We start from the raw sequence: 12780 nt of genomic DNA, 5'->3' as shown, positions 1-12780 counted from the left end.
ACTGGCTTATCTCACTCAGGATGATATTCTCTAGATGCATCCAATTTCTTAAGAATTTCGTTAAGTCATTGTTTCTGATAGCTGAGTAGTATTCCATTGTGTAAATATACCACAATTTTTGTATCCATTCATCTATTGAAGGACATCTGGGTTCTTTCTAGCTTCTCTGTTATTTTAATCATTGAGTTTTCACCAGCATCTCTAAGCACAGGATTTAACCATTTGTCTAGTCATAAACCAATGAGTGGCACCAACCAGTCAAGTGTCTCTGAATTCCTCCTCCTGGGACTCTCCAGGCAGCCCCAGCAGAAGCAGGTCCTCTTCCTGCTCTTCCTCATCATGTACCTGGCCACTGTCCTGGGAAACCTGCTCATCATCCTGGCCATCAGCACAGACTCCCGTCTGCACACCCCCATGTACTTCTTCCTCAGCAACCTGTCCTTTGTGGATGTCTGCTTCTCCTCCACCACTGTCCCCAAGGTACTGACCAACCACATACTCGGGATTCAGACCATTTCCTTCTCTGGGTGTCTCACACAGCTGTACTTTTTGTGTGTATTTGCTGACATGGACAATTTCCTGCTGGCTGTGATGGCCTATGACCGATTTGTGGCCATATGCCACCCTTTACACTACACAACAAAGATGACCTATAAGCTCTGTGTCCTGATGGTGGCTGGATCATGGGTCACTGCCAACCTGAACATCCTATTACACACTGTGCTCATGGCTCGACTCTCCTTTTGTGGGGACAACACAATCCCTCACTTCTTCTGTGATATGACTGCCCTCCTGAAACTCTCCTGCTCAGACACACATCTCAATGAGCTGTTGATTCTTACAGAGGGAGCTGTGGTCATGGTCACCCCATTTGTCTGCATCCTCATCTTCTACATCCACATCACCCGTGCTGTCCTGAGGGTCTCATCCTCTAGGGGAGGATGGAAAGCCTTCTCCACCTGTGGCTCACACCTGGCTGTGGTCTGTCTCTTCTATGGCACCATCATCGCTGTGTATTTCAACCCCTCATCTGCCCACTCATCTGAGAAGGACACGGCAGCCACTGTGCTGTACACAGTGGTGACCCCCATGCTGAACCCTTTCATCTACAGCCTGAGGAACAGGGACTTGAAAAGGGCTCTACGAAAAGTGGTCCATAGAAGGACTTTTTCTTTTCAGTGACAATGGTTGTACTGACTGTGTTCCCTACAACATTTCAGAGTCAAGCACAGTTCAGCCACTGGACTGTGTCAGCCTCAGTCACAATACAATGTGATTCTTGTTTCTTAGGGGACTCTGATTCTCCAGGTGTTAGGTATATTTACAAAAGGGTGGGGATAGGTCTTGTGAGTTTTGGGGGTTCTAGGGATGGAACTTAGCACATACTCACAAAGAGCTCAACCACCTGCTGTATTCTTCAGACCTTCATACAGCCTATAAAATCATCCTGTGTGTAGGTCAAGTCATTACTTTTTGTTCATCTGTCTGTCTGTCCTGTTGTACGCTCATATGTTTGCTATATGTTTGTGAGTGTGTGAATAGAGAACAGGCATCAACCTTGAGTGTCATGTCTCAGGAGCCATACACCCTCTTTTTGAGACAGTGCCTCTCAGGGGACCATAGCTCATCAGTCAGGCCAGACTGGCTGGACGGTGCTCCCCAGGATTCCTGGTTCTCATCCTTCAGCACTAGGATTACAAAGCACTCAGTTGAATCCTGCCTTTTACATGGTTCATAGGATTGATTCAGACTCTCATGCATAGAAGGGACTTTGCTTACAGACTGAACCATCTGCTGTTTAAGAAATAATTGTTTTTTGAGCTAACCATGGTGCCATACAGAGAGACAGGTGGATGTCTGTGAGTTTGAGGCCAACCTGGTCTATATACAGTGTCTGAGGACAGCTAAGGCTAATTACTGTGACCTTGTCTCAAATACATACAATCAAAAAAGATTTGTTTTTGTTATTTTAGTGTGTGTGTGTGTGTGTGTGTGTGTGTGTGTGTGTGTCAGTGTATGTGTACATGCATGTCATATCATTAGAGGTGGAGGCCAGGAAACAAATTACAGGAGTCAATGATCTATGTGCCAGGACCCAACTCATATGTTGGTCTTTGTGGCACGTGCCTTTATCCCCTGAGACACCTTGCCTGCCCCTGAGAGATGCCCCAGTAGGAAGTCTGTTTTGGAACATGTGTTAGGTGTGCATTTGCATATTGAGATCACCTAAGGATATAATACAGTGTTCAATCTCTACACTGAACACATCAGTCAGAGGCTCTAGAGGAAGGGGCAACAAAGAGTCTGTGACAACCTCCCTGGTGTTTCTAATGGCCAGTGTGCACAGACAGTGTCAGCCTCTTGCCTGCCCTCCATTATAATCTTCATAGAGGTGACGGCTCCCTTCTGTAAGACCATTTCAGAAGCCCCAGAGGCACCATATGCAGCCACCAAACCCAAGCACTATTGTTGATGCCAAGAAGTGCTTACTGGCAAAAACCAGATATGAATGCCTCCTCAGAGGCTCTTCCAGAATCATACAGAGACAGCAGAGGAGGCTTGCAGCTAACCATCAGAATGAACATGGGGACCCCAGTGAAAGAGCTAGAAAAAGGACTAAAGGAACTGAAAGGGTTTGCAACTCCATGGGAAGAACAATATTATCAACCAAACAACCCTCCCAAACTCCCAGGGACTAAAACACGAACCAGAGATCACAAATGGAGAGATCTATGGCTCCAGTTGCATATGTAGCAGAGGATAGCATTGTCTGGCATCAATGGGAGATGAGGCCTTTGGTCCAGTGAAGGCGCGTTTTCTCATTGTAGGGGAATCCCAAGGCACTGAGGTGGAGAGGGTGAGTGGGAGAGGGAGCCCCTTCATGAAAGCAAGTGGAGGGAGGAAAGAATGGGAGTAGGGAGAAAGGGGATAACATTTGAAATATAAATATTGGGAATATCTAATAAAAAATTAAATTAAATTTTTTTCTATCAGTATACCACAATTCAATAAAACAACCTTAAATTCTATCAGTATAAAATAATTCAAGCACTACAACCTCAAAATCTATCAATATACATTAATAATCCACATTTTTGTTTTCTCTCTGGTCATAACCAACAACAACCTACCACCCTTGATAATAAGAAATATAATATTTCAAATGACCCAAACCCCGCTCACCCCAACTTAAGGGATCAAGATGATGGTCTTCTTATAATTGCTTCTTGCTGAATATGAGTGAAGAATTTAATTTAGGCCCCGAGAGGAAAAATGGTCAGTCTGAGAAAAGCTCTCTGAAGCATTTGTTGTCCAGTCTGATGGTCCTTCCAGTCTCTGTGTGATCAATCACTTGGGCTAACCTTTTCGAACTTGATTTTCATGCATATTTTGGAGAAGTCAGTAATGAGAAAGTCTGTGAGAGTGGACCCCCTGGGCTATTTGCTCTGTGAAGACATTCCTGTCCCAGCTGACAAGAGGTTTCTCCTGGTCAGAAATAATCTATATAAGTTGTCTTGGTAACCACATTTTTTCATTCATTGTAGATATATAAGCATAGCCATGTCTCCATCTTAAACTATTGCAGGATTCCATTCTAATGCCAACACATCCTTATTGAATATTGGTTGGACCAGTTCCTCAGTTTTTTGATAACCCAGTGTCTCTCAGCTGCCGTTGTTCCTTTTTCACCAACATTTGAAACTTTAGAGGTAAAAAAGCATTTTTCAGTCTGTCCCTGGGGTCTTTTACTCTCCCTTTTTGTATAATAAGCTTCTCTTTTAAGGCATGATTGGCTCTTTCTACAACTGCTTATCCTGTGGAATTGTGAAGTATATCAATAATATGCTTTACATTACAATATGCAAAGAATTGCTTCATTTTATTGAATACACATGTGGGAGCATTATCAGTATTGACTTAAGTAGGTATCCCCATAATTATCATTATTTTCAATAAGTGTGTAATTATCCAATCAGTCTTTCAGAACTTAAAGAAGCTGTCCATTGAAACCCTGATTAGTGTCAATGGTATATTTCCCAAATTCTGCAAAATGGAAAACATCCACCTGCCGATGTCATTTCTTTTGCTAGCCCTACGGTTATTACCAGCAGGTAATGGAGTTTGGTTGTATAAAGAACACATAGAACATTTCCAATTATTTATTTGTCCTGTTGTGGAGTTATAGACAACTTTTCTTTAAACTTTTCTCATTGCTGTGGTTTTTAAAATATTTTTTATTACTTTTTTTATTCATGAGTACACTGTAGCTGTCCTCAGACACACCAGACGAGGGCTTCAGGTCCCATTACAGATGGTTGTGAGCCACCATGTGGTTGCTGGGAATTGAACTCAGGACCTCTGGAAGAGCAGTCAGTGCTCTTAACCGCTGAGACATCCCTCCAGCCCTTAATGGGATGTTTCTTGTGAAATGTTGCAGCTTTTAACACATTTTCTATTAGCAATTGGTCAATTTCATCATTTCCTTGAGTTAATGGATCTGGAAAACCTATATGAGACCGACTATGAGTAATAATAGTGGATGATTTCTACTTCTTATGACCGCTTGCAATTGTATTAATAGCAATGTTAATTGTGAGTTGCCCTGTACAAATTTCATAGTCTCTATATGCAAAACAAAAAAACCCACTTGTGCATATAACAATCAGTAATGACATTAAGAGATTCAGAAAAGATTTTTACAAGAATTACATGCAATTTTAACTTTTAAAACCAATATATAAGCTTTTGAGCACCTTGCTTATTTTGTCCGATATATAACCTGCCATCTTCCCCTTGGGTGCATCAGATTCGAATGTTGTGGCCTATGGAGTTGATGTTCTCGTTATAATGTGTTAAAGCATCCAATCAGTGATTTTTATATGTTTGCTTTTCAAATAGTTATTAATTTCACCCAATTAGTTTATGAGCACTTTGCCAATTTTCATTGATCAACCATAGTGAGATTATCTCAGAATTTTAGGAGCTACTACAATTTTGGCCAGATCTGTTTCTGACAATTGACACAGTCTTATACCTTTCATAATTAATTCAGAAATATTTGTTCCTGTCTGAGGCCAGCTTGGGAAAACTACAGGGATTCCTCCCAGGGCCAGAGCAAGGACAGAAAGAAAAAGGAGTTATGGTTAGTTAAAGTTGCAGCATGACTTCGGCCTGACTTGAGGCCAAAAACTCTTGGCTGAAGAAAAGCTTGGTTTAATCCGTCTCTTTTTAAATCAATTTAATTACATGTTAAAAGGTAACATCAGTTCTGAGACAGGGATCAATCGAGATAACAACCAAAGATCCTGCAAACATCTTACTGGAGGTCAGGTGGAAAAGGTCAGGGACAAAAATGGATACTGCTGTGCCTACATTCAGAAATTTGCCCTGCCCTGGGCTCTTTTCCTAAGGATACCGCCTGGAGCTTCAAATTTGAATGTACTTCCCTGTACCACATTCTTGAAAGCCCTGCCCTGAACCTCAGATGTGGATGTACTTCCTCATAGCCTTGTCCAAGGAGCTCTGCCTAGAGCCACAGATGCCAATGTGCTTAATACTAGCCCTTACAGGGTGTAGCACAGAAGCCAGATTCCTGCCTATGGTCAGCTTCAAGGGGTCCTGAAAAATTAATATTACTCTGCCACCAACAGGTGCCAAAAATACTCTCCACATGTTCCCATATATATCTTCAATTTCTTACTTTGCTCATGAGCTAAGAAGATCCATCCATGGCTTGGCCGTCCATTTGCATTCTGTGTCCAACAGGAGAATGAGTTGAAGGCAAAAGGGCAAAAGTACAATTAACTTTAGGGTCAATTTAATCCATGTATGCCTCTTAGAGTACTTATTCTATAAGGGTTAACTGTTTTCTGCTTCAGCTGTAGACTGTTTGGACTGTCTAATTTGAATCTTCTTGTAATATTTAGAACAAATCTATAACTTATATGTACTGAGTCCAATTTCTCAGCTCATTAATATATTCCATTAATATTGAAAAGTGTTAAGAGTTTGCAATTGGTTCCTATGCTTCTATACCTTATGTAATGAAATTTTATGCTGATTGAATTTATAACCTAAATAACTATGTGAATCTCCTCTTTGTATTTTTTTTTCTGGGAACAATCTATGTTCCCCAGCATGACAGAATTCTGTGTTATCTTAAACATATGCTTTAAAACATCTTCACCATATTCCTCTATATAAAGATAATGGTAGACTGAGGACATTGCCTATGAATTATTTCTAATGGTTGTCGCACAAAATACTGACATAAAGTTGGACTACTTTACATTCCTTGTGGAAGTCAATCCAATCGAATCTTCTCATTGGACCACTGTTGTTCAGAGTAGGTACTGAGGAGCAAACCTTTCACTACCCTGCTCATGTAAGGGTGTGGGGAAAGCAGTCTCTCAAGTCACTTATTGTGATAGTTCATGATCATGGTAACAAACAAGGTAAAGACAGTCCAGGCTGCAAAGGACCCATTGTTTGAATTATTTTATTAACTGCTCTTAAATTTATTATTATTCTCCATTAATCTGTTTTCTTTTTTTATTTTAGAGCAGACAAAGGTGAGTCCAATGAGCTGGTAGCCTGGCTCTTCTATGTTTTGAACCTCCAGCTGCTCTTGGACTAGTTGTCCAAATGCCTGCAGTGTTTCCTTAATTATGGGACACTGCGCCTGCCACCCAGGTGTATTTGATGACCATTTTAGGGCCAAAGCTGTTGGTTTGTCACAGTGACCTGTTTATACATTTATAAATTCATTCACTGTGATGTCTTGGTTTTGGACCATGGCAACATCTTGTAATATTTTTCGATCACCAGTATCAGTATCATTCCAAGGAGCATCGACCAAATCACACTTACTTTCCTCATTTGCTGTCCCCGGAATTGCAGGAACATTGACTTGCAAACCCTAGTGTTGTAAGAGATCCAGCCCCGATAAATTAGTGGGTAAGTCAGTCACATAAGGTCTTACCTACCCTGTTTGCCCTGCTGATCCCACAAAGTTAATCCATTGAACACTTTGTCTTATAATTTATCAAGTCCTATATACTGTGTGTAAAACTTCTGACATGTCCAATCTGAATTCCAAGACTTTTGGGAAAGATACTAGTATCATCTCATGTATCCACCAAAACTTATATGTTAATTAAACTGTTTTCCCAGGTTAGGCCTCGACAGGAGTTGGGAGTTGTCAAGGACTAGGGATACCTGGTAGGTGAATCAGAAAACACAATTGGAGTGCAGGCTGATATTTGCAGGCAGACAGTCCTTTGCAGTGAGAGCTCCTGAACTCAGAGTGCTCTACACACTTGACTAGGCCCCAGTGTGTGGCCTTCTCAAAACATTGGTGCTGGATAATTTGACTGGTATGTTTGCTCCTCATCCATCCACTGGTCCTCATAAGCAGAGGGAATGCCTGCCTCTGATCATTTTCCTAAGGAACAGACTCAAGTATGCCCTGACGGGAGATGAAGTAAGAAGGATCTGCATGCTGAGATTCATTAAGATTGATGGCAAAGTCAGGACCAATATAAAGTGGGAGGAAGTTAGGCAGAAGATAGAGAGATATACAGGAAGTAGAACAATGGGACTTCAGTTTGAGAGGTTTTAAGGACAGTGTAGATAAAGGAAAGGAGGAGAAAAGAGCAAAATAAGGAAGATGAAGAGGAGAGGGAAAAGAAAAAGGAAGATGAAGAAAATGAAGGAGAAAGAAGAGGAGGAAGAGGACTGTCCTTCTGGAACATCAGTTGAGGGGAAAGATCAGCTGTGTGCTTTCTGTGATTCACAGCATTTGGCTTCTGAGTTTTCATTTGGTAAAACTGAACTATTGAGATTTTGTTTCAAAACAACACAGTGCCCCTTAGGTGCTGGCTCCACTTTATTCAAAGCTTCCTGTACTTGGTCCAACTCAGTACATGCCCTTCCTATTCCTGACTCAAATGAAAGATGATAGGACCTCACTGATCACTGCTAAAGATGACAGAACACAAGAAAGCAAGGATTACATCACACATACAAGAATGCAAAAATTCTTCTCCACACCAATGAGATATAGGCTCGGGTCATAAAAATGTTTAAGAATTGATCTAGTAAAAAATGCCATCTGGGAGCTAGGTCCACCAAGGCAGACTCATTTCTGAAGCCTGTAAATTTTAAACTAGCCACTGTATGTAAACTTTAATAATATTCTCTGTTTGCCTTTGGTCTAAAGGGGCCAAAGATGTAAATGGGAGTTTCTCTCTTCTTGTCTCTAATGAGGCTCTGAGGGATTCTGGTCCCATCAGGCAAAGTGACTTCTGTAAATGACTGTTCTGTGATTGTTCTGAACATCTTTTCTGCTCAAAAGATCCACACACAAATATCTGCTCCTCACTTGCTTAGGGCTCTCCCATGTTTCCAGACATCACAGACGCTCTATTGGATGGCACCATCCTCCCTCCAGGTAAGGTTACAGCAGTGAGAACATAAACATTTGATTATTCAGAGATCAAGTTATTTTAGAAATTTCCTTGCAACTTCTTCCAGAAGCAGGGAGGTAATTTAGAAGCCATGAATCCATTGGTTAACCCCTGTGATGAATACAGGACTAAAAATCTACTGCTTTGATGTTGTTCTGAACTGTGTCTTAGGTAGAGGAAGATCTGAGAGGTGTGAACATAAACACAGCTAGTCTTAGAGACTGTGTGGATGTAAGATGCTCAGGTAGGTAATACATTAGTGGTGAGTGTTGGAATAAAGATATATAGATAGGGTGGGCATATTTTGTGTTAGGAACATTATACATCAATTTGGAAATCCAGGTCACAAGCATCCTATCACATCATGACCCTGTCTGACAACCTATCACAAGATGATACTGTCCATCAGGGTTTGACTTTATTTTTTTCTATTCACCTCGGTGGGCTCAGGCTCATGAGCAGCACCAACCAGACAAGGGTCTCCGAATTTTTCCTCCTGGGACTCTCCAGTCAGCCCCAAGAGCAGCAGCTTTTCTTCCTGCTCTTCCTCATCATGTACCTGGCCACTGTCCTGGGAAACCTGCTCATCATCCTGGCCATCAGCACAGACTCCCGTCTGCACACCCCCATGTACTTCTTCCTCAGCAACCTGTCCTTTGTGGATGTCTGCTTCTCCTCCACCACTGTCCCCAAGGTACTGGCCAACCACATACTCGGGATTCAGACCATTTCCTTCTCTGGGTGTCTCACACAGATGTATTTCCTTTTCATGTTTGTGGACATGGACAATTTCCTGCTGGCTGTGATGGCCTATGACCGATTTGTGGCCATATGCCACCCTTTACACTACACAACAAAGATGACCCATAAGTTCTGTGTCCTGATGGTGGCTGGATCATGGGTCACTGCCAATATGAATGTCCTATTGCACACTGTGCTCATAGCTCGACTCTCCTTTTGTAAGGACAACATCATTCCACACTTCTTCTGTGATGTGACTCCCCTCCTGAAACTCTCCTGCTCAGACACACATCTCAATGAGATGTTGATTCTTACAGAGGGAGCTGTGGTCATAGTCACCCCATTTGTCTGCATCCTGATCTCTTACATGCACATTACCTGTGCTGTCCTGAGAGTGTCCTCCACTAAGGGAGGATGGAAAGCCTTCTCCACCTGTGGCTCCCACCTGGCTTCAGTCTGTCTCTTCTATGGAACTATTATTGCTATGTATTTCAACCCCTCAACTGCCCACTCATATGAGAAGAACAGGGTGGCCACTGTGCTGTACACAGTGGTGACCCCCATGTTGAACCCTTTCATCTACAGCCTGAGAAACAGGGACCTAAAAGGGGCTCTACAAAAACTGGTCCACAGAAGTACTTTTTCTGTTCAATGAGTTGGACTGATCCTTGTTCCCTACCACATTTCAGAGTTGAGCACAATTCAGCAACTAGACTGTGTTAGGTTCAGTCAGAAAACAATTTAGTCATTGTTGTTAGGGTTCTCTCATTGACTAGGTGCATGGGTGGATTTACCAAATGATGGAATTGGCTCTGTGTTGTTTGGTTTTTGGGTTTATGGGGATGGGTCTCTGCACATGTTATGGAAGAGCTCAACCACTGAACTGCATTCTGCAGACCTTCATACGAAATAGAAAATTTGGAGTGCAGGTCAAGTCCCTACGTTTTTTTATGTCAGTCTGTCATTGCTGCTTGTATGTTCATATGTTTGGAATATATTTGTAAATGCATGAATAGAGGACAGAGACCTATCTTTTGTGTAGTCTAAGAAAAAAGCAAACAGAAAAGAAGTATACCCTCTTTTGGAGACAGTGCCTCTCACAGGACCACAGGCTCATCAGTCAGGCCAGTGCACCCCTAGATCATCTGGTTCTCATTCCTTCAGCCTGGGACTACAAAAGCACTCTAATGAGTCCTATATTTTACTTTGGTTCTGAGGATTAAATTTGTCTCCTGTGCTTGGAAGGGAAGCTTCTTAAATACAGAACCATCTCCTGTTTCAAGTAGAATTATTTTTAAGCTAAGAGTTATGCCACACAAAGAGGCAGGTGGATGTCTGTTAGTTTAAGGCCAGCTTTTTCTATATAAAAGGTCCCAGGCCATCTAAGGCTACATAGTGTGACCATGTCCTCCCAAGTACGTTAGAACAATCAATATATCTATTTTTTGTCTTAATTTCAATATGTGTGTGTGTGTGTGTGTGTATTAGAATATATACTTTTAGGTGTGGGTTCTGTTTCCCTGGAGAAGATTTGAATCCAGCCTCAGAAGAGCATCCATTTGGGAACCAGATCTGGATAGTGGAAGTAAACAGCAAACATTGGGTGCTGCACTTTGCCAGTCCGAGATACTGTCAGGAACATCAGCTGCTTCCCCTGGCCCTAATGCTTCCAACCCCAAATGGTACACTTCAGGAAGGGTTGGTACAATTTGTTTTTTCAACATTTACCCACTGTTGAATCAAGATTCATTTATTAAAAACTTTCTACTGGGACTTTGTAGAAGGCACAGTGTACAAATGTTTACCATGCATGTATGAGGATCAAGTCCAGATTCCTTGACCCATATGAAAGCCATGCCAGCATGGTGACTCCCTGTCATCCTAACCCTGGAGAAGCAGCAACAGGGTATCCCTATGGCAAGCCAGCTAGTGAGACTAGTCATGATTGGTGATTGCTGATTACATCAGGAGTCCTTGCCTAAACATATAAGGTGGAGAGCAACTGAGGAAGATACTTTGTGTGGTAGTTTGAATGAGAATGGTTTCCATGGGCTCATATTCTTCAATGTCTAGTTCCTAGTTGGTGGACTGTCTCGGGAGGGATTAAGAGGTTTGGCCTTGCTGTATGATGTATGTTACTGGGTTGGGATAAGAGGTTTAAAAAGTTTTCAGCAGGACCAGTATCTCTCCCTCCTTTCCTCCCTTCCTCCCTCCATCTCTCTCTCTCTCTCTCTCTCTCTCTCTCTCTCTCTCTCTCTCTCTCTCTCTCTCTCTCTATCTATCTATCTATCTCCCTCTCTTACTCCCTCCCTCTCCTTCTCTTTCCCTCCTTCCCACTCCGTTTGCTTCCCTCCCTCTCTCCCTCTCCTTCCCTCACTTCCTCTGTCTCCTGTTGCTGGTTTGGGAAGCTGTAATGGTTTTAATAGGTTTGGCTCCCATAGACTCATGTGTTTAAATGCTTGGCCCACAGGGAATAGCACTATTAAGAGGTGTGTCTTTATTGGAGTAGCTGTTGCCTTTGGAAGAACTGTGTCACTGTAGGGGTGGGCTTGGAATTCTCCTGGTGCTCAAGCACTCCCTTGTGTGAAATCAGAGTCCCTTTTTGGCTGTCTGGGAAAAGGAGTCTCCTCCTGGCTGCCTTTGGATCAAAATGTAGAATCCTGGGCTCCTCCATCATCAGATCTGCCTCCATGCTGCCATGCTTCCCACCATAATGATCATGGACTGAACCTCTGACCTGGGAGCCAGCCCCAGTTAAATGTTTGCCTTTATAAGAGTTGTCTTAGTCATGGTATATCTTCAGAGCAATGAAACCCTAACAAAGACAGAAATTTAGCCCTATTCTCTCCTCTATTCAGTCACTGGCTGATCAGCTCTTTATTGACCAATCAGGGAATAATTGGGGGCAATGTTTACACAATATTGAGGCAGGAGATTCTTAGAATAAGCATTTCAACAATATGACTGATTTCAACCAGATATGAGGGCACAGAAATCAGCATTTGGATAATACAAGGATAATCTTGACACAGCACACACTCACATTATGCTGACAAAATCTGTGTCTAATGATTTATTTAAGGTTTATTTTAAAAGTGTTAGTGGTTTGTCTCTGCTTTACTAGACATTATGCAATAGTAAAAAGTAAGGGACATGTGTGACTGGGCCACTTGTCTAGTGACCTCACATGGAGGCCAACACTGGTATAGCCACAGAGAGTAAAAGGGGGAATATTTCCCCTCTAGCTCTCAAAGCCTTAAAGACAAATGAAAAATAAGGAGGAGCCTAATAGACAATGGCTCAAATCTCTACAAGAATTTCTAATAGATGTTGATTTGGACATTTTAAAAATGTCCTCTGTTCTGTTCACCTGGCTTCCTGGTTTCTCCTGTAGGCCTTGTAATGGTAATAGCTCTCCCCTCTACTTGCCCCTCATATTTCTATCCAGGATCCAGCCTAGGACTTCTTTCCTCCAGATACCTGGCTGTCACATAATAAAAATCCTGTGTGCTTCTGTATTGGCCTGTAGGTGGGGAATCCTGACTGTCAGACCCAATTACCTTGATTAGCT

General features: G+C 42.2%; 2 protein-coding genes across 2 annotated transcripts; both read left to right on the top strand.

Moving 5' to 3' along the window:
- Positions 1-240: 240 nt before the first annotated feature.
- Positions 241-1182, top strand: LOC308440288 (olfactory receptor 1f45-like; the record flags this gene model as incomplete). The annotated part of the gene is made up of 1 exon (XM_080942306.1): positions 241-1182. The coding sequence occupies one exon, from the start codon at positions 241-243 to the stop codon at positions 1180-1182; it is 942 nt and encodes a 313-aa protein (XP_080798432.1).
- Positions 1183-8922: 7740 nt separating this feature from the next.
- On the top strand, positions 8923-9864 carry LOC308440287 (olfactory receptor 1f45-like; the record flags this gene model as incomplete). The annotated part of the gene is made up of 1 exon (XM_080942305.1): positions 8923-9864. The coding sequence occupies one exon, from the start codon at positions 8923-8925 to the stop codon at positions 9862-9864; it is 942 nt and encodes a 313-aa protein (XP_080798431.1).
- Between the last annotated feature and the right edge of the window lie 2916 nt (positions 9865-12780).

The sequence above is a fragment of the Micromys minutus genome, assembly GCF_963924665.1.
Source record: "Micromys minutus genome assembly, chromosome: 31".
Taxonomy (NCBI): Eukaryota; Metazoa; Chordata; class Mammalia; order Rodentia; family Muridae; genus Micromys; species Micromys minutus.
The sequence above is the reverse complement of the archived record's forward strand: the minus strand, read 5'-3'. Positions and strand labels throughout refer to the sequence as shown.